Source organism: Babylonia areolata, chromosome 3 (assembly GCF_041734735.1).
Source record: "Babylonia areolata isolate BAREFJ2019XMU chromosome 3, ASM4173473v1, whole genome shotgun sequence".
In the NCBI taxonomy this organism is placed as follows: Eukaryota; Metazoa; Mollusca; class Gastropoda; order Neogastropoda; family Buccinidae; genus Babylonia; species Babylonia areolata.
In genome coordinates this window covers 30,835,311-30,862,810 of record NC_134878.1, presented here as the reverse complement: position 1 = coordinate 30,862,810, position 27,500 = coordinate 30,835,311, and the positions used below count along the sequence as shown (strand labels likewise).

General features: G+C 42.0%; 1 protein-coding gene across 7 annotated transcripts in view; it reads left to right on the top strand.

Moving 5' to 3' along the window:
* Positions 1-27,500, top strand: part of LOC143279939 (uncharacterized) — a 162,107-nt gene that overhangs the window by 76,424 nt on the left and 58,183 nt on the right. For all 7 annotated transcript variants that reach the window (XM_076584290.1, XM_076584294.1, XM_076584295.1 and 4 more), the window contains exons 12-24: positions 791-949; positions 4,218-4,368; positions 5,764-5,833; positions 6,350-6,437; positions 8,164-8,342; positions 11,488-11,634; positions 13,145-13,277; positions 14,381-14,449; positions 18,068-18,200; positions 20,552-20,705; positions 21,032-21,237; positions 24,950-25,118; positions 26,584-26,703. In XM_076584290.1, coding sequence (XP_076440405.1) covers positions 791-949; positions 4,218-4,368; positions 5,764-5,833; positions 6,350-6,437; positions 8,164-8,342; positions 11,488-11,634; positions 13,145-13,277; positions 14,381-14,449; positions 18,068-18,200; positions 20,552-20,705; positions 21,032-21,237; positions 24,950-25,118; positions 26,584-26,703 — 1,778 coding nt within the window. The remainder of the gene's footprint in view (positions 1-790; positions 950-4,217; positions 4,369-5,763; positions 5,834-6,349; positions 6,438-8,163; positions 8,343-11,487; positions 11,635-13,144; positions 13,278-14,380; positions 14,450-18,067; positions 18,201-20,551; positions 20,706-21,031; positions 21,238-24,949; positions 25,119-26,583; positions 26,704-27,500) is intronic.

Here is a 27,500-nt window from a genome sequence, read left to right as displayed (position 1 = left end):
TGTTCCCCACTGACATAGTCACACAACGACTGACATCGTACAACACAAGCAGGTAAAGTGTTCCCCACTGACATAGTCACACAACGACTGACATCGTACAACACAGACAAGTAAAGTGTTTCCACCTGACATAATCGGATATGACTGACATCACACAATATGCACAAACAGGTGAAGTGTTTCCACCTAACATAGTCGGACAGTGTTTCCACCTGACATAGTCAGTCAGAACTGACATCCTACAACACAAACAAACAGGTTAATTGTTTCCACCTGACATAGTCGGACACGACTGACATCGCACAACACAAACAGGTAAAGTGTTGTCCACCTGACCATTGACATTGGGGAATTCTGGTGTCTATAACCTGACATAGTCGGATACAACTGACATCGTACAGCGCACACAAACAGGTAAAGAGTTTCCACCTGACATAGTTGGATACAACTGACATCGTACAACACAGACAGGTAAAGTGTTTCCCACCTGACATAGTCGGACATGACTGACATCACACAATATACACAAACAGGTAAAGTGTTTCCACATGACATAGTCAGTCAGAACTGACATCCTACAACACAAACAGGTTAATTGTTTCCACCTCACATAGTCGGACACGACTGACATCGTACAACACAGACAAACAGGTTAAGTGTTGTCCACCTGACCATTGACACTGGGGAAGTCTGGTGTGTCTATAACCTGACATAGTCGGATACAACTGACATCGTACAACACACACAAACAGGTAAAACGTTTCACCCTCACACGCACTGTGACCGGCAGGTATGGCAGACCGCTCGTGCAGCCGGCAGGTGAAGCTGAAGGACTACTTCAACAGGACGGAGCTGAGCAGCATGTACGTCTACTCCAGCGCCTCGGGACGCATCAGCAACCGCTACAAGTATTCCTCGAGAAAGTTCTCCATGCTGGACCCCCCGTACGGTGAGTGATGCTGGCAGATCCTATTTGATTTGATTTGTTTCGATTTGATCTGATTTGATTTGATACCGATACTCAAGTCACATAGCGCCTAATCTTCGTTCGGAAACCAAGCTCTAAGCGCTTCACAAACTCGGTGTCATTTGCACAACAGGTTGCCTGCCTGGATAGAGCCGACTGACGGCTGCCATTGGGCGCTCATCATTCGTTAACATCCTGTGTCATTCAGTCGGTAGATTCAGTTTCAGCTTCAGTTGTTGTTGTTGTTGTTTTTGTTTTGTTTTTTTGTTTTGTTTTGTCTTTGCTTTTGTTTTTGTTTTTTTCAAGGTGGCGTCACTGCCTTCGAACAAATTGGCTGCACAACAGCTGCTAGGCAGATGCCTGACGAGCTGCATAACTCAACGCGCTTCGTCAGGCCTTTAGTGTATGCATATATATATATATATATGTGTGTGTGTGTGTGTGTGTGTGTGTGTGTGTACTTATCAGAATGGACTTAAGAATTTTGCCAGAGAACAATACTTTCATCGCCATAGGTTCTCTTTTTTTTGGAAGGGGGGAGGGGGGTTGGGGGACGGGGGCGAGTGCGTACTGCACGCGGGACCCCGTTTTGTCGTCTGAAACAAATGACCATAAATGACCAGACGCTCAGTTTGATTTTCCAGTCGAACTTGAGAGAAAGGCCGAGATCGGGAATGGAACCTACATGATCATCCTCACGTCACGAACACGGTGTTGACGCAGAAGCTTCTTGTCCATTACATATTGTGCCACAATTGTGCCTGATAACCTCCGTCATTCTGATTCCCTCGCATCTTTTAAATCTCGTCTCAAAACTCACCTTTTCCCTCAGCAGTAAGTTCAATTGTGGCAGGTCCACTTCCTTTGCGTTAGCTGTGCTTGACTATGTATGTATACATATGTATGTGTACATAACTACATGCATGTATATGAATGTGTATTGTGTGTGCATGTGTTTATGTATGAATGTATGTATGTATGTATATGAATGTGTATTGTGTGTGCGTGCGTTTATGTAAGTTTGTGCCTGCCTATGTGTGCGTATGTGTTAGGGTAGCTGTTAGATACACATATATTGTTAAAATGTATGTATGCAGTGTGTGTGTGTGTGTATGTGTGTGTGTGTGTGTGTGTAGTCATATTTTAGTGTGTGTATGTAACATAGATGTAATGTTTTATGTTAACAAAGCGTTTTTGTAAAGCACCTAGAGCAGATTTCTGGATAGTGTGCTATATAAATATCCATTATTATTATTATTATTATTACATTCCTCCTCACCTATCTCACCATAAGCTGAGTGAGGCAGTCACTCACAGACTGTGTGCATTGAATAGTACTGCATTGCATTGTGTTAGCTTTTCGTCACAACAGATTTCTCCTTGTGGTATTCGAGCTGCTGAGCTTGGCGAGAGCGCGGCGCCACAGCGCGGCGCCACTCACATTGAACAAAATCTGCCTGCTAGTGGGTGGGGTTCCCCCCCCCTCCCCCCTCCCCCCTATCAAAGTGGCTTTTTCTGCAGAATGTTGTTGCCGTGGGATCCTTTACCTACGTTAAATGCATATTACACTTGGGAACCTCGGTTTATCGTCTCACTGGAATGATCATCACACATACCACCACTCAGGGTGTAGAGGAGGGTGGAGTGAAAACCCCGGTCCCTACAATGGACTTGAACCCGCGGGCCCAGGCTTCCTCGTCATGGCGCGTTACCACCGGGCCACCGCTCAACCGGCAGTGAGGGGAAGGGGAGAGGAGGGAAGGGTGGAGAACGATAAAGTATCGGACTGGAGGGAGGCGCGGGGGCGGGGGTAAATGCAAAGGAAGAGGTGGGATGGGGGAAGGGGCAGGGTGTATGAGATGCGGAAGGTATAGGAAACGGGTGCGCATGTGTATGTGTGTGTGTGTGTGTGAACATGTGATGTGTGTGTGTGTGTGTGTGTGTGTGTGTGTGTGTGTTTGCTGGAAAACGGAGCAGTGCGAAAAAAATAGGTGGAGGCACGCAAACCCTACTGTAAGTTATGAAAATGACAAGAACCAAAAACGAATTAAAATAAATTTCAAGAAATAATGATAAACAGTCAAGGGCAGTGTGAAGGTAATTTTCACACCACATGTGAATACCAAGGAGCATCGTTCTGTACTTGTTTGTGTGTCGTTGTCGTCGTCGTTATCGTCATCGTCGTCACCATTTCCGAAAGATGGTGATGGTGGTGGTATTGTTATTACCATGGTTTAATTTCGATATTTCGTATTTTGGGGGACAAAGGGTGTGCAGATATAACAAGGAATATATAATTGATTCGTAAATATTAGCCAAAAGAGCAAACAAATGAAACAAACTTCCACTCATACAAAGGCACACTGCTTCAAGCCAGTACTTGTACTGCTTCAGTATCCCTTCTCGAGTAAACAAGTGAAAAAAACAGTTTCTGAGCATGTTGTTGATGGGAAGCGCAGTGGTTTGAAACTGTGTATATCATTCCGGTATGGCCGAAAAAAAGCAACAACAGAATTTCTTAGTACAATATGGAATACCTCCTGCCTCATTCATCTCTGTTTCATATCAGGAAAAACAAAACAAGAACAAGAACTTTTTTTTTTCCATAGGCCCCGGCCCCTAGAAACAAAAAGAACTATGTAAACTGCCTGTTGAGGAAAACGAAAATATGAGCGGCAAACCATGCATGCAAGAAAGTGAAAATTTCCAAAACCTACAGATTTTCAGTTATTTTTCACAGCTGACAGAGGGCATTTCTGTTTCTACATTACCTGTGAATTTGTTTCGTATTTTCATGACAAAAAAGATAGAAATTCATGGTTTCCTTGTTTTAAGCATGTGGTCACATTTTAGCGATCGTGGTAGAGATTGTAAGCAAACATAGTCCAGGTATTTGTCTCTAATTTCTGAGTACAAAGGACAAGCACAATTAATTACATGTTCAACTGCCGTGACTCCGCATAAGCTGCAAAGTTTATCCTTGATGATAGTTGAAAAAATGATTTAAATATAGTGAGAGCCCGAATCAGAATCAGAATACCTTTATTATCTCAGCAGAGAAATTAAGCGTGGTGAAGTATGTGATACATAACAGATTATAAACAAAACGGTAAAATTTCAGCATACAAATTTGCCTACACCTGAACCTGTACCTATACCTGCTTACCCTACCATTCCGTCCAATCCACCATTCCCTTCCACAAACGTTCTCCATCAGTATAGGACCTTATGACTGACTTGATGGCCGCAGTGTCCAAGGAAAGCATCCTGGCCAGAGTGTCCGGCAGGCCCCACATTGCGGTGTACGAGAAATCGCACCTTCCGAAGCGACTGCACTACGCCAAGCACATCCGTATTGACGATGTTGTGGTCAAGATGGACGAAGAGTGGGTCTTTTCCAGGTCAGTGTCGGCTTCAGGATGTCACATGTGCTGTGTGTGTGTGTGTGTGTGTGTGTGTGTGTGTGTGTGTGTGTGTGTGTGTTTTGCTTTTTGATAATTATGATAGAATTGATGTTGTGTTTAATGTCGTACGTTGTCACACTTGTCTTTTTTGATAATCATGATAGAATTGATGTTGTGTTTAATGTCGTACGTTGTCACACGTGCTTTGTTTTTGATAATTTTGATGTCGTACGTGAGCAAGTCATTAAAAGTGCACAACAGGGACATACGGTTCCGGTAGTTGATCATTTACTTGGCGCGTGCAGTCTTGAATTTATCCGATCGCTGAAGATGGCTGATTTAAACTGCTTTCTTAGTTTTCGCCACGTTTTCGGATGAGCCAAGTACAGATCTGGTATTTGTCAGATTCATCCCTCCCCTTCTTTTCTTCTCTCTCTCTCTCTCTCTCTGTCTCTGTCTGTCTGTCTGTCTGTCTGTCTGTCTGTCTCTCTCTCTCTCTCTCTCTCTCTCTCTCTCTCTCTCTCTCTCTCTCTCTCTGCATGCACAGAGTTTATGTCGGTGATACAACAGCGAAACACAAAGAAAGAAAGAGAGGGAGGAAAAAGATAAGACAAAAGAAGTAAATCTCTTTTTTTTTTAAGCACCAACGTCAGCAATATGTACCTTTTATCTACAGCCATTTCTCGGTTTGTGACCAGAACTCGAGGAAGACTAGAAGAACAAATGATATGCAGTATCCTTCTTACTGTTGAAAAACAGAATCAGATATGTGATAGTGTTTCCTTCATTGATGATGTCATATGTTGACTTGTTTACTGATTGATTTGGATGTGTGATAGTTCGGTTCAGTTACTCAAGGAGGCGTCACTGAGTTCGGACAAATCCACATACACTACACCAAATCTGTTGAGCAGATGCCTGACCAGCAATGTAAGCCAACACGCTTAGTCAGACCTTAACCCTTTCACCGCCAGTCAATTTAGACTACAAAATTCCCTTGTGGTATAAACACAGAAAAGACAGTGGCTAAGAACAGCTGGGGATTCCCCCTGCGATGTATTGAAAACATGGCCTATCCTACCACCGAACATTAAGAGCAGTAGGTTCATGGATAACAGACCCATGATCTGGTCACCTTTCAGTGACATGGGTCCTCTACCACGCCTGTGCATAAATGCGAGCTTGGCGGTGAAAAGGTTAAGGAGAAAAGAACATAAAAAGGGGGGGAGGATAAAATTGAATAATGAATAAATAAACAGATAAATGAATAAACGAAGAACATAAAAAAGTAAGCAGATAGATAATGAAGGAGGAAAAAATGCTGCGGTAATGTTTCCTTTGTTGATGACATACCTATATGTTGACCTATTTACTGACTGATCTGCACTCTAGGTACGGTTCCTCTGGACGTGGATGCTCTGGGGGTACTCATGGCTGGGACAGTCGTTATGATTCCATGTCTGTGAGTGACCTGAACCATGCAGGCATCAGTGTCTGTCTGTCTTCCTCTCTGTCTCCTCCCTCCCTTTCTCCGTCCCCTTGTCTCTCTCTCTCTCTGTCTTCCTGCTTCCCCACTCTCCCTCCCTGTCTGTTTGTCTCTCTCTCTACTTTCCTTCAGATATGCTCCTTTCTCTCTGTCTATATATATATATATCGATCTATCTCTCATGAGAAGTTTATATGTTTGTTTATATGTTTGTTTGGTTGAATATTTGGACGCTCACGTGCACTGCAGTGTGTCACATACCGCTTCATGAGGGTCCTTGGCCTATATATGAATAAACCATCTAGAATCTCTGTCTCTGTCTCTCTCTCGCTCGCTCGCTCGTGATAAGTTTCTTTCGCCAAGGCCATGGTCAGATAGACACAGAAACATGCATATACGGGGAGATAGATAGATAGATAGAGAGACAGAGAGAGAGAGAGGTATACAGACATTATGACCTGAAGCTCGGAACGTTGACGGCAATGTGTGCAGGGATTGTTCATCGCTCGTGGACCTGCTTTCAAGGAAGGAGTGGAGGTTCCTCCTTTTGAAAACATTGAGCTCTACAACCTGATGGCAGGTGGAATGCCTCTTTTGTTTTCTTTCTTTGTTACTTATTGTCTGTGTGTGTGTGTGTGTGTGGACAAAAACGGTATTTCTTGTAAGCACTGTGTTTTTTTCTTAATCACAAATAAAAGTAGGCTACCAATGTGCTTCACCTGAGTTTAACAGCATAGTATATACCGATGTCCAAATGTGAGAAAGAGCCTGCGCCCGCGTTTCATCAAAAATAATTGCACATGTAATGTGGATGAATCTTAGGAGCGGTTGTTTTTTTGTTTTGTTTTTGTTTGTTTGTTTTTTCTTGGGGGGGGTTTTCTTGGTTTTTTTGTTTTGTTTTTTTACTGCAGTATCAAAGATTCTGTTGATATATTTTTTTTCATATAAAAGAATATGGTCTATTCACCAGCCTCCATTTATGTTGCTAAAAGTGACCACGAACATGTTCGGTAATTGACTATATTCTCTGAATGTACACAGAAGTGAATCCCGTTGACAGATTTTCAAAAGTAGGTAAATATGGACTGAAGTGAGATAATAAGGGAGATAAATATGTCTTTTTGATAAAATATATATACCGATTTTTTATTCAGATCACTGGCAGAGCGCGCGAGTTGTAAAAATACAATTGTTTTATGCGCGAAATGCGGTTGAATCTTGGGAACTTTGGCCCTATCGGTTTTATTAAAACGACATATCCCAGATCTGAATAATATGTTTTGTTTAGATCTGTGAACATATGTGTCGTTTTGATCAAATTTCAGCAGAGTGTGCTCTTTGTGATAAGTATTTTTCTCAGTTTGAGAAAAACATCTTAGCCTATGGGCTATTATTTCAAGCAGGTGAATATGATCAAAACGACTTATGTCGCTCCCGGATCTAGATAACGTTTAAAATGTCTTATGATTCCTATTACAACATCAAAAAGCCCTGATCATCACTGATTCTGATAATTTTATATCATGGAAGCACTAAGAAATTAATAGGCCATCCAAGATTAAACTGAAGTTGTTACTGGGCATTAAGCTTAATGTAAACTGAAGTTGTTACTGGGCTGTGGAGAAAAGCTCTAGCTTAATTAAAGCAATGTGTGATGGAATATGTAGACAAGCATCAGCCTTTTTTGTTTCTTTCTTTTTCTTGTGCAGTGTGAGTCTCTAACAGTGGAACTCATTCAAAACAGACACCCTGATTGCTTAATAATGTTGTGCATCAGTCAAGCATCTTTCCACTTTCAGTTGACTATTGACATGATGATTGTGTAAAATGTTTACGCACCAGTGTGTGTGTATAATAATAATAATAATAATAATGTTGTTGTTGTAAGGTTGGATAATTACATCCAGAGAGAACAGTGGCAGGAAGGAAGTTCCAAGAACGGTCTCACCCACACAAAGAAAGAAGCAAAGAGGGTGGTGCCCAGAGAGAACAGTGGTTGGACTTACAAATTTGATTATATTCAGCTATGTTATATGCAGGTCACAGATGTCTACAGATAGTCAGGAAGGAAGTTCCAAGAACGGTCTCACTCATACAAGGAAAGAAGCTGAGATGGTGGTGCCAGTAACATTCCTTGACATGTGGTGCCAGAGTTATTTATAGGGTTGCTGCAATCCTTCTGCTGGCCAAACTCCACAGTTAACTTTAAGACTGAACAGGATCACAACCTGTGTGAAAGTTAAGAGGCAAATGACCACCTTCAAACGTTTGTTTTTTTTTCCCCTCTCTCTGTTGATGACGAACAGACGTGCTGCAGATAGCAGCAGCCCCAAACAATGGAACCACGGGCTCTCTGCACAGCGTTCTGAAGACACCACCTGTACTGCACAGGTTAGAGAAAGGAGATCAGCAGTGTCGTCAGCAATCCACAGTCACTGCAGCTGACCTGAAGACCTACTGCAACTGTTCTGAGACACCGGATATGGTGAGTGGCATTTTGGTGTGTGTGTGTAAGTGTGTGTCTGTGTCTGTGTGTGCCTGTGAAAATATGTGTGTGCACGTGAGTGTGTGGGTGTGAGAGTGGTATGTGTGTCTGGTGTGTCTTTCTCGAGGCATGTGGCACGTTTTCATAGATGATACTGTTTTACAGAACATCATATTTCTGTTTCAAGTTGTACAGTGTGATGTATCTTAACTCCAGGCTCCATCTATAGGATGTTTACAGCCCTTACATGGTCCTGATTGGTTGGCTGGGCTGTGAGCATCAGTACTGGCATGCAGGCTGTGAACCGTGATTGTCAGTGAATGTTGTGATCAGCATCAGTACAACGATGATTGTGTCAGTGAATGTTGTGATCAGCAACAGTACAACTATGATTGTGTCAGTGAATGTTGTGATCAGCATCAGTACAACTATGATTGTGTCAGTGAATGTTGTGATCAGTACAACTGTGATTGTGTCAGTGAATGTTGTGATCAGCATCAGTACAACTATGATTGTGTCAGTGAATGTTGTGATCAGCATCAGTACAACTATGATTGTGTCAGTGAATGTTGTGATGAGTATCAGTACAACTATGATTGTGTCAGTGAATGTTGTGATCAGCATCAGTACAACTATGATTGTGTCAGTGAATGTTGTGATCAGCATCAGTACAACCATGATTGTGTCAGTGAATGTTGTGATCAGTACAACTATGATTGTGTCAGTGAATGTTGTGATCAGCATCAGTGCAACCATGATTGTGTCAGTGAATGTTGTGATCAGTACAACTATGATTGTGTCAGTGAATTTTGTGATCAGCATCAGTACAACTATGATTGTGTCAGTGAATGTTGTGATCAGTACAACTATGATTGTGTCAGTGAATGTTGTGATCAGCATCAGTACAACCATGATTGTGTCAGTGAATGTTGTGATCAGTACAACTGTGATTGTGTCAGTGAATGTTGTGATCAGCATCAGTACAACTATGATTGTGTCAGTGAACGTTGTGATCAGTACAACTATGATTGTGTCAGTGAATGTTGTGATCAGCATCAGTACAACCATGATTGTGTCAGTGAATGTTGTGATCAGTACAACTGTGATTGTGTCAGTGAATGTTGTGATCAGCATCAGTACAACCATGATTGTGTCAGTGAATGTTGTGATCAGTACAACTATGATTGTGTCAGTGAATGTTGTGATGAGCATCAGTACAACTATGATTGTGTCAGTGAATGTTGTGATCAGTACAACTATGATTGTGTCAGTGAATGTTGTGATGAGCATCAGTACAACTATGATTGTGTCAGTGAACGTTGTGATCAGTACAACTATGATTGTGTCAGTGAATGTTGTGATCAGTACAACCCTGACTGTGTCAGTGAATGTTGTGATCAGTACAACTATGATTGTGTTAGTGAATGTTGTGATCAGCATCAGTACAACCATGATTGTGTCAGTGAATGTTGTGATCAGCATCAGTACAACCCTGACTGTGTCAGTGAATGTTGTGATCAGTACAACCATGATTGTGTCAGTGAATGTTGTGATGAGCATCAGTACAACTGTGATTGTGTCAGTGAACATTGTGATCAGTTCAACTATGATTGTGTCAGTGAATGTTGTGATCAGCATCAGTACAACTATGATTGTGTCAGTGAATGTTGTGATCAGCATCAATACAACCATGACTGTGTCAGTGAATGTTGTGATCAGTACGACTATGATTGTGTCAGTGAATGTTGTGATCAGCATCAGTACAACTATGATTGTGTCAGTGAATGTTGTGATCAGCATCAATACAACCATGACTGTGTCAGTGAATGTTGTGATCAGTACGACTATGATTGTATCAGTGAATGTTGTGATCAGCATCAGTACAACTGTGATTGTGTCAGTGAATGTTGTGATCAGCATCAGTACAGCTATGATTGTGTCAGTGAATGTTGTGATCAGTACAACTCTGATTGTGTCAGTAAATGTTGTGATCAGCATCAGTACAACCATGATTGTGTCAGTGAATGTTGTTATCAGCATCAGTACAACTCTGATTGTGTCAGTGAATGTTGTGATCAGCATCAGTACAACCATGATTGTGTCAGTGAATGTTGTTATCAGCATCAGTACAACTCTGATTGTGTTGGTGAATGTTGTGATCAGCATTAGTACAACCATGATTGTGTCAGTGAATGTTGTGATCAGCATCAGTACAACTCTGATTGTGTCGGTGACTGTTGTGATCAGCATCAGTACAACTATGATTGTGTCAGTCAATGTTGTGATCAGTGTCAGTGAATGTTGTGATCAGCATCAGTACAACCCTGACTGTGTCAGTGAATGTTGTGATCAGCATCAGTACAACCCTGACTGTGTCAGCGAATGTTGTGATCAGTACAACCCTGACTGTGTCAGTGAATGTTGTGATCAGTACAACTATGATTGTGTTAGTGAATGTTGTGATCAGCATCAGTACAACCATGATTGTGTCAGTGAATGTTGTGATGAGCATCAGTACAACTGTGATTGTGTCAGTGAATGTTGTGATCAGCATCAGTACAACTATGATTGTGTCAGTGAATGTTGTGATGAGCATCAGTACAACTCTGATTGTGTCAGTGAATGTTGTGATCAGCATAAGTACAACCATGATTGTGTCAGTGAATGTTGTGATCAGCATCAGTACAGCTATGATTGTGTCAGTTAATGTTGTGATCAGTACAACTCTGATTGTGTCAGTGAATGTTGTGATCAGCATCAATACAACCATGACTGTGTCAGTGAATGTTGTGATCAGCACCAGTACAACTCTGATTGTGTCAGTGAATGTTGTGATCAGCATCAGTACAACCATGATTGTGTCAGTGAATGTTGTTATCAGCATCAGTACAACTCTGATTGTGTCAGTGGATGTTGTTATCAGCATCAGTACACCTCTGATTGTGTCAGTGAATGTTGTGATCAGCATCAGTACAACCATGATTGTGTCAGTGAATGTTGTTATCAGCATCAGTACAACTGTGATTGTGTCAGTGAATGTTGTGATCAGCATCAGTACAACCATGGCTGTGTCAGTGAATGTTGTGATCACTACCAGCATGCAGGTTGTGAACCAAGGTTGCATCAGGCCGTGCATGTTGTGCAGACGCTGCTGTTCCGTCCCAAAGAGAAGGAGTTTCTGCAGCCTGTCATGGCAGACACCCGGTCCACGGTCTGTTTCTCGGACAGTGCACACACCACTGTGTACAGCAGCCTGCTCCACATGCCTCTGTGGACCTCCTTCATGGCCTCCGTGAGTCTTTGGTGTGACTGGTGCGTGTGGAGTGAGTGCTGTCATCGACAGTGAACATCACTGTGGTGATTCATCCTTAATTTGTATTTGTATTTGTATTTCTTTTTATCACAACAGATTTCTCTGTGTGAAATTCGGGCCACTCTCCCAAGGGAGAGCGCGCGTCGCTACACTACAGCGCCACCCTTTTTTTCTTTTTTTTTTGTATTTTTTCCTGTGTGCAGTTTTGTTTGTTTTTCATATCAAAGTGGATTTTTCTACAGAATTTTGCCAGGAACAACTATTTTGTTGCCGTGGGTTCTTTTACGTGCGCTAAGTGCATGCTGCACACGGGACCTCGGTTTATCATCTCATCCGAATGACTAGCGTCCAGACCACTACTCAAATTCTAGTGGAGGGGGAGAAAATATTGGCGGCTGAGCCGTGATTCAAAGCAGTGCGCTCAGATTCTCGCGCTTCCTAGGTGGACGCGTTACCTCTAGGCCATCACTCCACTGACAGTTAACATGTTGATATTGCCTCACTTCCAGTGAAGTGTATTGTACAGCTTATGTATGTGTGATGGTGCATTTCATAGCTGCAGTTGTGGAAGGTGGCAGAAAAGTTAAGACGCTCATCTGCCAGTACAGAGAGTCCGTGAGAGTCTGGGTTCAAATCCTGCTCTTGCCCTTTCTCCCAAGTTTGACTGGAAAATCAAATTGAGCGTCTAGTCATCCTTATGAGATGATAAACCGAGGTCCCGTGTGCAGCACTCACTTGGCGCAGTGAGAAAGAACCCATGGCAACAAGAGTGTTGTCCTCTGGCAAAATTCTGTAGAAGAAATCCACTGACTCGACAAAAATACATGTGCATGCACTTGAGACCTGATTTAGCACGTTGGGTTATGCTGCTCATCAGTCATCTGCCCAGCAGTTGTGGTGTAGCGCATACGGATTTCTGCTAATGCAGTGACACCTCCCTTGTGAAATTGAAACTGAAAAACTGAAACTGTAGTTGTGGTGCGTGTGTCAGAGAATAGTTGTATTTCTTTTGATTATTTTGATTTTAATGATGCCGGTTTTGCAACTTCTAACATTATTTGGTACTGCACATAAGGAGTGAGCATTCTGAGCGTATTTGAAACTTTTTTTTTTTTTTTTTTTAATTTCTTTTTGCATGAAAAGCTAGTTCCAACATTAATCAGTCACATAAAAGTTGAGTTTTAAAATGTGTGTGTGCATGTGCGTGTGTGTGTGTGTGCACTTGCATATGCATGTGTGTTAATGTTAATATGGCTTGTAGTGTTTACCTAAGTTCCAGTTCAAAACCTGCTTTGTGTATGTATGTGTACACTGTGTGTTTGTGAGTGTGTGTGTGTGTGTGTGTGTGTGTGCATGCATGTGTGTGTGTGTGTGCGTGCGCGCATGTGTGTGTGTGCGTGTGTGTGTGTGCGCGCGCGCGTGTGTGTGTGTGTGCGTGTGCGCACGCGCGTGTGTGTGTGCATGTGGATGTGTGTGTTTCCATGAACAGAAGAAGCAGGACATAGGTCAGGACACACAAAGCTGCATTGTACCCAACAGGTTGCTGTCGGCTGAAGAACAAGACCTCTACACACTGTACACCAACCACAGCCAGGGAGTGGTTCCTGCTGCCCTGTTTTCAGGTGAGCTGTAATGAACCATGAGGTGATGTTTCTTTTACTTTGTATGTCTATTCTGTTTCATTGATGGCACACAGCTTTTGACCTCAAACACAGGTGACACAGCATGGTTGTTTGACTGCACCTTCATCACAGTCTGGCATCAGTCAAGTCTGTGTCCATTTAGAATGCAGTCTTCTGTGGAATCGTGGCCTACTGGCACTGGGTCTGGTAGTGAGCAAGATTCTTCAATTTGATATCCTTCTTCTTCATTTGTGGGCTGCGACTCCCTTGTTCACTGATACACACAAGTGGGCTTTTACCTGTATGACTGTTTTTACCCCTACCCTGTAGTCAGTCATTACTCCATTTTAGGGGGGTGTGGTCTTCTTTCCATCACCCACCGAATGCTGACATGGATTACAGGATCCTTCACATGTGTACTTGATCTGCATGTGTACATTCGAAGGGGGTTCAAGCACAAGCAGGTCTGCACAGCTTTTGACCTGGGAGATTGGAAAAGTCTCCTGGACCCTCAGGTTCAAAGTCCAAGGCTTTAACCACTTGGCTGTTGCGTCTTTCAGTTTGATATCCATAAGGATGGGGATTTTTACTTCTTATTATCTTTCACTGAACTTTGAGTGGCATTCTAGGTGCTGACTAGTCTTCAAATAAGACATGCATTTAACACATGTGAAACACCCACGGCAAGAAGAGATTTGTGTCTTGGCATATTTCTGTAGAAAAATCCACTTCGGTAATTGGGCAAATATGCATGCAGCCACAGAGTATGAAAAAGGTGTTGCTGGATAATAGTGATGCAGTCGCTTGAATTTCACACTGAAACGTCTGAAGAGGAAGATAATTCAGTGCACTGCCCTGCCCTCCCATCCCCCCCCCCCCCCGCCCTGGTGTCAGCTGCAGACCACATACACTGTCATCTTTCCTATTTGTTTTGATCTGCTAACTCCCAGGTGGCTTCTTTGAAAAGCATCAGTTCTTAGTATCTTAACTTCTTTTGCATTTCCAAATTGGTTTGTAGTCAGTTTTGTGTGTTTTCATTGGATGAGAAGAAAGCATGTATGCCCTGGTTTTAAGGAGTGGTATGTGGTTGTGTTTTATTTCAGCATCCACTGGCTGTGGAGGGACTGCACAGGGTACTGATGTGATCCCCATGATGGAAAGTCTCAGAAAAGGTATGTTTGCGACAACAGTACAGGGACTGTTTTCAACACCTTAAACCAAGTGTCTGTTTGTTTTATGTACTGTACAGTGTGCCTCCATTAGTGTTTGACTCTTTCTTTCAGGCTTTTAAGAAAAACGAAAATGAAAGTGTACATTATATATCTTTTTAATGGCCAGCTGTTTGTACATCCCTTAAGCGCATACAAAACTCTGCTGCCTGACTCGTCCTCAGAAAGAAAAGATCTGAGCACATCACTCCTCTTTTGCAACATCTCCACTGGCTCCCTGTCTCACACAGAATAAAGTACAAGATCAGCACTCTATGTTATGAATGTATTCACAAATCAACCCCTTCCTATCTCTGTGGCTGCCTTCACCTCTACACTCCATCTCGCTCACTACAATCAGCTTCGGATCCACTCTGGTTATGCATACCCAGATTCAAGCTCTCGACTGTTGGCCGCCGTTCTTTCTCTGTCTCTGGCCCTTGCAACTGGAATGAACTTCCTCTTTCTCTTCATCAGGTCTCCACACTCAGCTCTTTCAGGTCTGGCCTTAAAACCCACCTCTTCCCAAAATAGCCTCCCTTCCCTGCCTCTTCCTTGTCTTCAGTTTCTCCAGTTTTAGAGTTATGCATGCGTGTGAATGACTAGTGCGAAAGCGCTTTGATTCGTCTCTGCACAAGATTCAGCGCTATATAAATACCATTATTATTATTATTATTATTATTACATGCATGCCAGATAATACAAAATACTTTAATTTTCTACCTGCAGTGCAGGACATCTTTCCTGAAGTATGCATGCCAGATAATACAAAATACTTTAATTTTCTTCCTGTAATGCAGGACATCTTTCCTGGAATCAAACCCACACGTTTTCTGTTGCCAGTGCTAACTTGTGACTTAAATCCCACAAAATCAAAGATGCTGATAATGACCAGCCTCTTGACATTTGCCTAATTTGATGCTTCAGTGCATTTTTTTATCTTGATTTTTTTATGCATATTTTTTATTTGTGATGCTACTGTGCTTGATGGCAGTGCTGTGCTTGAAATAATGTGCTCACCTTACTAATGCCTCTTATCGGATAGGATATACGTCTGTAATTTGTGAGGATATTCACATTTGTCTAAACATGCCAAGGAGGTTGGCTCGTGCAGTGTGTTGTTGTGCTGTTTTCTTTGCTGTGCTTTGTGCCTGCTCTGCTTTAACAAGGTAAACCAGGTGGGTGGGGAGAGGGAAGACACTGTGAGCATGCAGAGTTTGAGCTGATTTTGGATGCTTGTTGATCTGTGTCATGCCATATTCACTGTTGCGATTATGCCCAAGTGAGCAACTCTCAGCAGTCTGAATGGATTTGCACTTATATCTCACAGTCTCCACATAGATCTTAAATCAGATCCAGCAGTCTCCATGTAGATTTTAAAATAGATCCAGCAGTGTGCATGTAGATCTTAAAGTGCAGCCTGCAGTCTCCACATAGATCTTAAAATAGATCCAGAAGTGTCCACAGAGATCTTAAAGTACAGTTTGCAGTCTCCAGATAGATCCTACAGTCTCCACATAGATTTTGAAATACAGCCTGCTGTCTCCAGATAGATTTTGAAATTCAGCCTGCTGTCTCCAGATAGATTTTAGAATACAGCCTGCTGTCTTCACATAGATTTTAAAATACAGCCTGCTGTCTCCACATAGATTTTAAAATACAGCCTGCTGTCTCCACATAGATTTTAAAATACAGCCTGCTGTCTCCACATACATTTTGAAATACAGCCTGCTGTCTCCAGATAGATTTTAGAATACAGCCTGCTGTCTCCACATACATTTTGAAATACAGCCTGCTGTCTCCACATACATTTTGAAATACAGCCTGCTGTCTCCAGATAGATTTTAGAATACAGCCCGCTGTCTCCACATACATTTTGAAATACAGCCTGCTGTCTCCAGATAGATTTTAGAATACAGCCTGCTGTCTTCACATAGATTTTAAAATTCAGCCTGCTGTCTCCAGATAGATTTTAGAATACAGCCTGCTGTCTCCAGATAGATTTTGAAATTAAGCCTGCTGTCTCCACATAGATTTTAAAATACAGCCTGCTGTCTCCACATACATTTTGAAATACAGCCTGCTGTCTCCAGATAGATTTTAGAATACAGCCTGCTGTCTCCACATACATTTTGAAATACAGCCTGCTGTCTCCACATACATTTTGAAATACAGCCTGCTGTCTCCAGATAGATTTTAGAATACAGCCTGCTGTCTTCACATAGATTTTAAAATACAGCCTGCTGTCTCCACATACATTTTGAAATACAGCCTGCTGTCTCCAGATAGATTTTAGAATACAGCCTGCTGTCTTCACATAGATTTTAGAATACAGCCTGCTGTCTCCAGATAGATTTTAGAATACAGCCTGCTGTCTCCAGATAGATTTTGAAATTCAGCCTGCTGTCTCCACATAGATTTTAGAATACAGCCTGCTGTCTCCACATAGATTTTAAAATAAAGCCTGCTGTCTCCACATAGATTTTTTAAAGTACAGTTTCCTGTCTCCAGATAGATCCTACAGTCTTCACATAGATCTTAAATACAGCCTGCAGTCTTCACATAGATCTTGAAATATATCCTGCAGTCTCCACACAGGTCTTAAATACAGCCTGCAGTCTTCAGATATATCTTGAAATACACCATGCTGTCTTCACATAGGTCTTAAAAACAGCCTGCAGTCTTCAGATATATCTTGAAATACATCATGCAGTCTTCAAACGGGTCTTAAATACAGCCTGCAGTCTTCAGATATATCTTTAGATTCACCATGCAGTCATCACATAGGTCTTAAAAACAGCCTGTAGTCTTCAGATATATCTTGAAATACATCATGCAGTCTTCACATGGGTCTTAAATACAGCCTGCAGTCTTCAGATATATCTTGAAATACATCATGCAGTCTTCACATGGGTCTTAAATACAGCCTGCAGTCTTCACTTGGATTTTAGAACACACCCGACAGTCACCACATAGATCTTAAAATGCCTTGGGTTTTTTTCTTTCCTCAGAGAAAGCTGAAATCAGATAACAGCATCACCTTTAAACCCACTCAAACTAAGATAAACTTTGACTTTATCTTGAATTCGGTGAAACTTTTTGATAAACTTTATCTTGAATTCAGTGAAACTTTTTTATATTAGTTTTAGCAGATGGGTACATTTGATGCTCATCAACATGATTGTCAAAAGCAAGCAGTCGCATGCACACACACACACACACACACACACACACACACACACAATGTTAGACATGTGTGCAAACACAAACGTAAGCATACAATGTGCAGGGTAAATTCAATGACAACTCTCCAACTTATTTTCCTTTTAAACCAGATTTATGGCATAAGTTATGGCTTAAGTTGCTTTTTTTTTTTCAAAGACCAGACAGACCAGGCATGCTCTCACATTAACCATTTTTTGTAGTCAGATTCATGGCATGACCTGTGGTAATGCTATCACAGTATTAACCAATTCTTTTAACCAGATTTATAGCACATGCTGTCACTGTATTAACCTTTTTTTTCTCTAAAACCAGATTTGTGACACATGCTTGACAATATTAACCAATTTTTCAAACCAGATTTATGGCATGAGCTTTGGCACATGGTGAGAACAGTGACAAACACATCGCTTCCACCTGTGTCTGTGACTGTGGGTCCCATCTTTGACTACAACTTTGACGGTGTGGCTGACAACGTTTCCAGTCTGACAAGGTATGTACAGTATGAAATAAAATGAAATAAAAAATAATATGGCCCTGGTTAATCCTACAGCTTCAGTTGCTTGTGTTATTTGTTGTCAGTTTAACCCTTTCACCACCATAGGCGACTTCAGTCGACTAGACAGTGCACTGCCATAGGCGACTTTTGTCAACATCTAAAGGTCACCTTAACAAGACCGTCTTTCATATCATAACAAAGCTTGACAGCTGCAGCCAGTTTCCCCGCCAGTAGAACAGTGGCTAACCTGTGCCCCCTGACCAAGTTTGACATGAACAATTCCAACGTGTTGCTTTGACATGATCCAAAGCCTGTGACAGAGAGCATCTTATCCAAAATACTTGTTGCTGGGGAGCTTTCCACCCAGAAACTTGGCGGTGAAAGAGTTAACTCTCTCCAAACGAACGGCGAAAGAGACGACGTTAACAGCGTTTCACCCCAGTTACCATCATCAAAATATTGCAAGAGGAAGGCTCTTATACTGAAGAGGTGAATGTTGACAAAGAATACCACAATTCTGACAACGGAAGCTAAAGGTTGGGTCATTCAGACACCCACTGGACATCCGAGGGGTCTGTGTAGAGGAGAAGAGAGGACTGGTTGTACTGAGTGAGTTAACAAGGTGCAGAAAATGTTTGTGTGATAGGGTGGAGCTATTTGAAACTACCACACCTGAAACCAACATGCAGAGGTGGGCACCTTCCACAGCCGGTGGTGTTCACTGCTGCCACCCCCCACCCCCCAACCCCCCAACCCCTCCCCCCCACCCCCCTCATTCTGGGTCCTGATTCCTCATTCAGGTTTTGACAGCTTGCTTCAGAGCATTACTAATGAGTTGCTCTTCAGTTTCTTCTTTCTTTAATTCAATGTCGTTTCACAGTGAGTGATACCAGACGTGTGATGTGAGTGGTGTGCATGTGTGTGAAAGTTTTTCGTCAGTGGCATAGTGTGTACAGGTATGTACAGTGTTACATTTTTATTGTTCCCACTCACGGCAGATTTTTGTAGAAATTGCTGGTGTCCAAAAATTGGAAGGAACCCGTTACATTGTGTAGTTTTTAACTTTTTTGATGGCCACATGTTTGTTTTTGTTAGTAGATATCCCAGATCTATAAAGAGCAGTATGCCACCAATGCTATGCAGTTTCAACACTGATAAGGATTTGCGTGTTTCTTTTCAGTGTGTGCTGCGAAATCTCACATTTTAATCTTTCTGTGGCATGCTCAGTGACAGTGACTGAGAGATAAGAGTTGTGTAGATGGTGTCTTTTATGTTGAGCACTCTAGATGAGACCACGAAATGAGTTTGTCACACACAAGATCAGTCTATTGTAATTCAGGGACAATGTTAACTATCAGGTGTTTTTTTTTTCAACCACGCAGCGAGAAAAAAAATAATAATAAAAGAAAGAAGAAATTTCACACCAAATTGTGATGAGTTTAAAAGATGGCAGGCTGGCTCAGTTTGTTGATGTATTTCAGCAGTGACTGTTTCACATCTGCTAAGGGGAGGTGGAGGATGGATGGGGAGGGGGCGGGTGAGTGGGGGGGGGGGGTGTCGGGGAGAGGCTGAGGGCACAGTTCAATTTCAAATAGCATCTCCATTCTCTGAATATTGTTTTTCCCCCAACATTCTGCTAACTATTGGGTTGTTTTTTTTTCTTCTGTTTTTTTCTTCTTTTCCTCCCTTGCTGGTCCATTGTTCTTCATGTGATGAAGAACAGCATACACTTTTTATATATCCTTTTGGATTTGATCATTCGGAACATTTATTGGATTGTACATTCTAGTGCCTAGGAACTGTATTGTCTGATGGCAGTTTTTTGTCTGTGCAGTTTCAGTTTCAGTAGCTCAAGTAGGCGTCACTGCGTTCGGACAAATCCATATACGCTACACCACATCTGCCAAGCAGATGCCTGACCAGCAGCGTAACCCAACGCGCTTAGTCAGGCCTTGAGAGAAAAAAAGAAGATAAATACATAAAAAAAAAAGAACTACTACTACTAATAATAATAATATGTATAAGGCGCAAAAACTTGATGAAGTCAAATATAAGCATACAAAATAAAATAAAATAAAATAAATATATAAATAACTAACTAAATAACTAAATAATAATAATAATAATATAATAAAAAAATAAATAAATAAATAATAATAATGATACTTTTTTTCACACGAGAAATCTGTTGTGATTAAAAAGAAATACAATACACAAAAATTCAAAAATACAAATGGACCAAGCTTTCTTGTGCTGAGCCCTAGACACGGTGGATATGAATTCACTGCCCTGATGGCCGTAAAAGGCTGTGGGGCCTTTAACCTTTAACCTTTATGTGTCCACAGGTTTGTTGACGGAAGCGGCCAGGTGCCCTTGCCCAGCCATTACTTTGTGGTGCTGGCACGCTGTCCAGAGGCTGACCAGCAGTTTGACCAGTGCACTCATGACCTTGACCTTCTGTCCTTTGTGCTGCCCAGTGAGCAGAACAGGAATGGACAGGTGCAAGATCTTGTGTCTTCTGCTTTCATGTCGTTTCTGGAACTGAACTTGAGTTCTTGGTTTTGTTTGTTTTGTTGGTTTGTTTGTTGTTGGTTTTTTTTTTTGTTTGTTTGTGTTGTTTTTGATTTTGCCCTTGCATGTTTGTGTTTGTGAGTGGGTGCACATATGGGTGCGTGCATGCTTATGTGCATGTATATATGTGTTTTGTGCTTTGTGTCTGACTGACTCGCTATTGTAAAGCACTTTAAGAGGGTTAACAGCAATATATATATAGATATATGCGTCAGTGACCATGACATATAATTGCTGGTGCTGCTGACACACAGGCCAGAGAGAGGCGACTGCTGGAGAACGTGGCCAGGGTTCGGGACGTGGAGCTCCTGACGGGGCTGACCTTCTTCCCCGACCTTGAACCCGCCCTGAGCGCGCGACTCCGGACGCAGGTGCCCACCACCTTGTGGAAGAAGCCCGGGTCATGGGCAGGGCTGGACGGTCTGTGCCCCGACCCTGGGTCTGTGCGCTGTGACTCCAGGTGATCACTTTCAGTTTCAAGGTGTCTTCTTCTTCTTCTTCTTCTTCTTCTTTCATCCATTTATTCATGGGCTGCAACTCCCACGTTCACTTCTGTGTACTCAAGTGGGCCTTTATGTGTATGACCATTTTTACCCTGCCGTGTAGGCAGCCATACTCTGTTTTCGGAGGTGTGCATGCTGGGTATGTTATTGTTTCCCTAACCCACCAAATGCTGACATGGATTACAGGATCTTTAAAGTGCATATTTGATCTTCTGCTTGGATATACACACGAAGGGCATTCAGGCACTAGCAGGTCTGCACATATGTTGACCTTGGAGATCAGACCCAGAACCCTCAGTCTAACACTTTAACCCCTTGGTTGTTGCGCCGGTCGTTTCAAGGTGTCAGATCCTGACCCTGGGTCTGTGCGCTGCAACTCCAGGTAATCAGTTTCAGTTTCAAGGCCAGGTGGGGCAGCGAGGACAGAGGGGTGTGCTATTGGAGTTGGAGCAAGGTTGAATGGGGTGGGAGTGGGGGGGGGGGGGGGGAAGTGGGATGGGTATGTTGGATCGTGTGAGTGACCCTGGGTGTGTGTGGTATGACTCCAGGTAAACTTTCTTTAATGTTGTTATTATTTGTGTGAGTGACCCTAGGTGTGTGTGGTATGACTCCAGGTAAACTTTCTTTAATGTTGTTATTGTGTGAGTGACCCTAGGTGTGTGTGGTATGACTCCAGGTAAACTTTCTTTAATGTTGTTATTGTGTGAGTGACCCTAGGTGTGTGTGGTATGACTCCAGGTAAACTTTCTTTAATGTTGTTATTGTGTGAGTGACCCTAGGTGTGTGTGGTATGACTCCAGGTAAACTTTCTTTAATGTTGTTATTGATTGTGTGACTCCTGGAGGTGTGTGGTGTGACTTCAGGTAAACTTTCTTTAATGTTGTTATTATTAATGTGAGTGGCTCCTGGAGGTGTGTGGTATGACTCCAGGTAAACTTCTTTAATGTTGTTATTATTAATGTGAGTGACCCTGGGTGTGTGTGGTATGACTCCAGGTAAACATTTTTTAATGTTGTTATTATTAATGTGAGTGGCTCCTGGAGGTGTGTGGTATGACTCCAGGTAAACTTTCTTTAATGTTGTTATTGATTGTGTGACTCCTGGAGGTGTGTGGTATGACTCCAGGTAAACTTTCTTTAATGTTGTTATTGATTGTGTGACTTCTGGAGGTGTGTGGTATGACTCCAGGTAAACTTTCTTTAATGTTGTTATTGATTGTGTGACTCCTGGGGGTGTGTGGTATGACTCCAGGTAAACTTATTTTATGTTGTTATTGATTGTGTGAGTGACTCTTGGTGTGTGTGGTATGACTCCAGGTAAAATTTCTTTAATGTTATTATTTGTGTGAGTGACTCCTGGAGGTGTGTGGTATGACTCCAGGTAAACTTCTTTAATGTTGTTGTTATCTGTGTGAGTGACCCTAGGTGTGTGTGGTATGACTCCAGGTAAACTTCTTTAATGTTGTTATTATTTGTGTGAGTGACCCTAGGTGTGTGTGGTATGACTCCAGGTAAACTTCTTTAATGTTGTTATTATTTGTGTGAGTGACCCTAGGTGTGTGTGGTATGGCTCCAGGTAAACTTCTTTAATGTTGTTATTATTTGTGTGAGTGACCCTAGGTGTGTGTGGTATGACTCCAGGTAAACTTCTTTAATGTTGTTATTATTTGTGTGAGTGACCCTAGGTGTGTGTGGTATGACTCCAGGTAAACTTCTTTAATGTTGTTGTTATCTGTGTGAGTGACCCTAGGTGTGTGTGGTATGACTCCAGGTAAACTTCTTTAATGTTGTTGTTATCTGTGTGAGTGACCCTAGGTGTGTGTGGTATGACTCCAGGTAAACCTCTTTAATGTTGTTATTTGTGTGAGTGACTCCTGGAGGTGTGTGGTATGACTCCAGGTAAACTTCTTTAATGTTGTTATTGATTGTGTGAGTGACCCTAGGTGTTTGTGGTATGACTCCAGGTAAACTTCTTTAATGTTGTTGTTATCTGTGTGAGTGACCCTGGGTGTGTGTGGTATGACTCCAGGTAAACTTCTTTAATGTTATTATTTGTGTGAGTGACTTTTGGTGTGTGTGATATGACTCCAGGTAAACCTCTTTAATGTTGTTATTTGTGTGAGTAACCCTAGGTGTGTGTGGCATGATCCCATCCAGGTAAACTTTCTTTAATGTTGTTATTAACGTGAGTGACTCCTGGAGGGGTGTGGTATGACTCCAGGTAAACTTCTTTTATGTTGTTATTGATTGTGTGAGTGACTCTTGGTGTGTGTGATATGAATCCAGGTAAACCTCTTTAATGTTGTTATTTGTGTGAGTGACCCTGAAGGTGTGTGTGGTATGATCCCATCCAGGTAAACTTCTTTAATGTTGTAATTGTTCAGGTTGAGTGGTGATTTGGAGGGGTGGAGGGGAACAGGGAGTGTTGGGGGGAAGGGGCGGGGGGCAGTGAGGACAGTGGGACCTGAGCAGGGAGTGTAGTGTTGGTGTGGAAGGGGTGGGGGAGGAGGTGGCTATGTTGCTTGTGTGTGTGTGTGTGTGTGTGTGTGACCCTGGGTCTTTGGGGTGTGACTTTAGGTAAATTTTCTTCTTGTTGGTGTTGGTGTTAGCTTGTGTGGTGAATAACATTAGGGAGGGGGTGGACGGAGGGGATGGCAGGAGGTTGGTATGGAGGGGGTGGTGAGGACACATGAGGTGTGCTGTGGGTGCAGTTAGGCAGGGGAGGGGTAAGGGGATGGGGGGGGGGGGGGCAGCGTGGTGTTTGTGTGTGTGACCCTGGGTCTGTTTGATGTTATTCCTGGTAATTCTTGTTTAGACTGGTTGGGTTGTTTGTGATGGCGGGTGGATGAGTAGGACTGGGGTTAGTTTTGTATGTATGGATGGATGTATGCATGCAATAATGAATGTGCAAGCTTGAATATGCCCACATATTTTTTAGTGTCCACAAGACCATTTCTGTGTTTACTTGCACTGAGAAGGTTATGATGCCAATCATTCTGTTGGCATTATTATGCAACATAATTGTGGACAGATTTTTCAAGCGTTATGTGGAAGAGTGCTTTAAAAGTTCTCTGGATCCAGAGAATGAAAACAATCTTCTTGGTGTGGGTTATGATTAAAAAAAAAAAAGTTTCTACCTTCACTTATTTTCCTCTGTTACTCAAGGAGGAAGGTGGCAAGATGGTTGAAATGTTTATTTTGCCAGTACAGTGTCTGTGAGGGTCTGGGTTCGAGTCCTGGTCTCACCCTTTCTCCCAAGTGTGACTGGAAAATCAAACTGGGCATTCAGTCATTCGGATGAGGTGATAAACCTGAGGTCCTGTTTGCTTCATGCGCTTGGTGCACTGAAAAAGAATCCATGACAACGTAAGTGTTGTCCGCTTGCAGAATTCTGTAGAAGAAGTCCACTTCGATAAATATACAAAAATATATGCATGAACTCGAGGTCTGACAAAGCACATTGCGTTTTGCTGCTGGTCGGGCATCTGCCTGGCAGATGTGGTGTAGCGTATATGGATTTGTCGGAATGCAGTGATACCTCCTTGTGAAACTGAAGCTGCAACTGTGTTGTTGAGCTGACATATTTTTCATCTTAATTTTCATCTGTTGGGAACAAACATTTGACTTGATTTTGAGCAGTCTGTTCACTGATTTTTCTTTTCAATCTCAGTTACCAGCCTCTGATTCTGATATCGCTGGATGGATTCCGGGCAGACTACCTGGTCAAGTACAACCGCACTCCAACCATTGAGAAGTTGATTGGGTGCGGTGTGCATGCACCGTACATGCGCTCTGTGTACCCGACAAAGACCTTCCCCAACCACTACACCATTGTGACCGTGAGTGTGGTGGCAGTGTTTTGTCTGTTTTGTTGTCAGTGTTGGTACGCTTTAGTTTGAGATTGTTGTTTCCTTTGGACTGAATTTAGATACACGAATTTGTATCTGTAGTGCATAGTTTGAGATTGTTGTTTCTTGTTTCCTTTCGATTGGATTTAGATGCATGGATTTGTATCTGTTGTGCATAGTTTGAGATTATTGTTTCCTTTCAGTTGGATTTAGATGTATGGATTTGTATCTGTTGTGCATAGTTTGAGATTATTGTTTCTATTCAGTTGGATTTAGATCCAGGAATTTGTATCTGTAGTGCATAGTTTGAGATTATTGTTTCTTTTCGATTGGATTTTAGATCCAGGAATTTGTATCTGTAGTGCATAGTCTGAGATTATTGTTTCCTTTCGATTGGATTTAGATCCAGGAATTTGTATCTGTAGTGCATAGTTTGAGATTATTGTTTCCTTTCGATTGGATTTAGATCCAGGAATTTGTATCTGCATAGTTTGAGATTATTGTTTCAATTCAGTTGGATTTAGAAGCACGGATTTGTATCTGTATTGCAAGGTTTTGAGTGTGTGTATGTGCATACATATGTGTGCACATACATGAACTTGTAGAGCAAGGTTCTCTTTGAATGTGCGTGTGTGTGCGTGTGCATGCGCGCGCACGCGCACGTGCACATATGCCTAACTGTGATAGTACAAGACAGGACGAGTTTCTGTGCATTCTAACTACTGGAGTAACATGATCATTTTATATTATTCTTCATTGTTCATGAATGCCAGAGACTGAACTTGTTGAGTGTTGTTGGTATGATTCTGCTTATGAATTCATTGGCTTTTTATGTTGCAGTCAGAATCACGGCTCATGAATCTGTTACTCTTTGTTTGCAATATGCATTTGTAGGTTTGCCCTTGAGATTGGAGAGTTTCCACAGCTTGTCTTGTGGAGTGGTAGGTGTCGGCCAGATCTTCTCCCTCGGGACCTCCGAGGTCCTGTAGTTGAGGGGAATATATGTTCAGTGGGGCTTTGTGAAACAAATAAACCTATTAATTTGTAATTCATATACAAAGGAATATTGACACAGAGCTTTTGAAGGCAAGAAAAAATATGGTAACCAAAACAAAAAAAAAAAAACTTTTAATTTGCAATTGATATTATGAGAAATATTGGAATGGAGCTTTTAGAGGCGAGAAACAATATGATCACCCAAACGAAGAAGAACCTTTTAATTTGTTTTTGATATAATGAGAAATATTGAAATAGAGCTTTTGGAGGCAAGAAAAAATATCATCACCCAAACAAAGAAGAACCTTTTCATTTGTAATTGATATGATAAGAAATTTTGGAATAGAGTTTTTGGGGGCAAGAAAAAAACACAATCATATTTCTTGTAAATAATCTGTACAGTTCCAGACTGATATTCTCCTCAAGTTATGTCTGTGACTTTTGTCTGACTGTTTTTCAGGGCTTGTACCCGGAGAGTCATGGCATTGTGGACAACAACATGTATGACTTCAACATCAGTCAGAAGTTCTGTCTGTCCTGTGCTGCCGCCAAAAACCCCGCATGGTGGGGTGGAGAGCCGGTGAGACCATGCTCTCTGGCTTGTGGGTGACGGTCATCAGTTATTGTTTATTATTGACTGATGTGTGGATGCTAGTCATCAGTTATTATTGACTGACTTGTGGATGCTAATCATCAGTTATTATTGACTGATGTGTGGATGCTAGTCATCAGTTATTGTTTATTATTGACTGACTTGTGGATGGTAGTCATCAGTTATTGTTTATTATTGACTGACTTGTGGGTGTTAGTCATCAGTTATTGTTTATTATTGACTGACTTGTGGATGCTGGTCAGCAGTTATTGTTTATTATTGACTGACTTGTGGGTGCTGGCGGAGATTAGAAAAGAGAGATAAACCACTTGCAGAAATTGCTGAAGCCAGGCAGCCTGCGCCGCGACACGCATTCATTATTCATGAGCTGCCTTTGCCCCGCCCAAACAAAAGGAAAGCGTCAGTCGAACGCAGTCTCCTGAGTGATTTTATAATTTGGATTACACCTTTTTTCCCTTTTCTGTTTGCTTCATCCCACGCAGATGTCAAACTCAATTTTGTTGTGAATAACATTCCTAAATATTTATATGTATTGGTTACTTTTATTTCCCTATCACCACAGCACCATTTTTCACGAGTCGAAAGATGACCTCCATTGCGGAAAACTATAATATTGGTCTTATCGAGATTCACTGTTTGTTGTAGTCTGTCTGTTTCTTGCTTAAGGGCATTTAATTGATTTTGTAACCCTATGGGTGTGTCAGACAAGAGAACAACATCATCAGCAAATAGCATTAAGAGCAAATCTTTTGCGCCAGGTATCA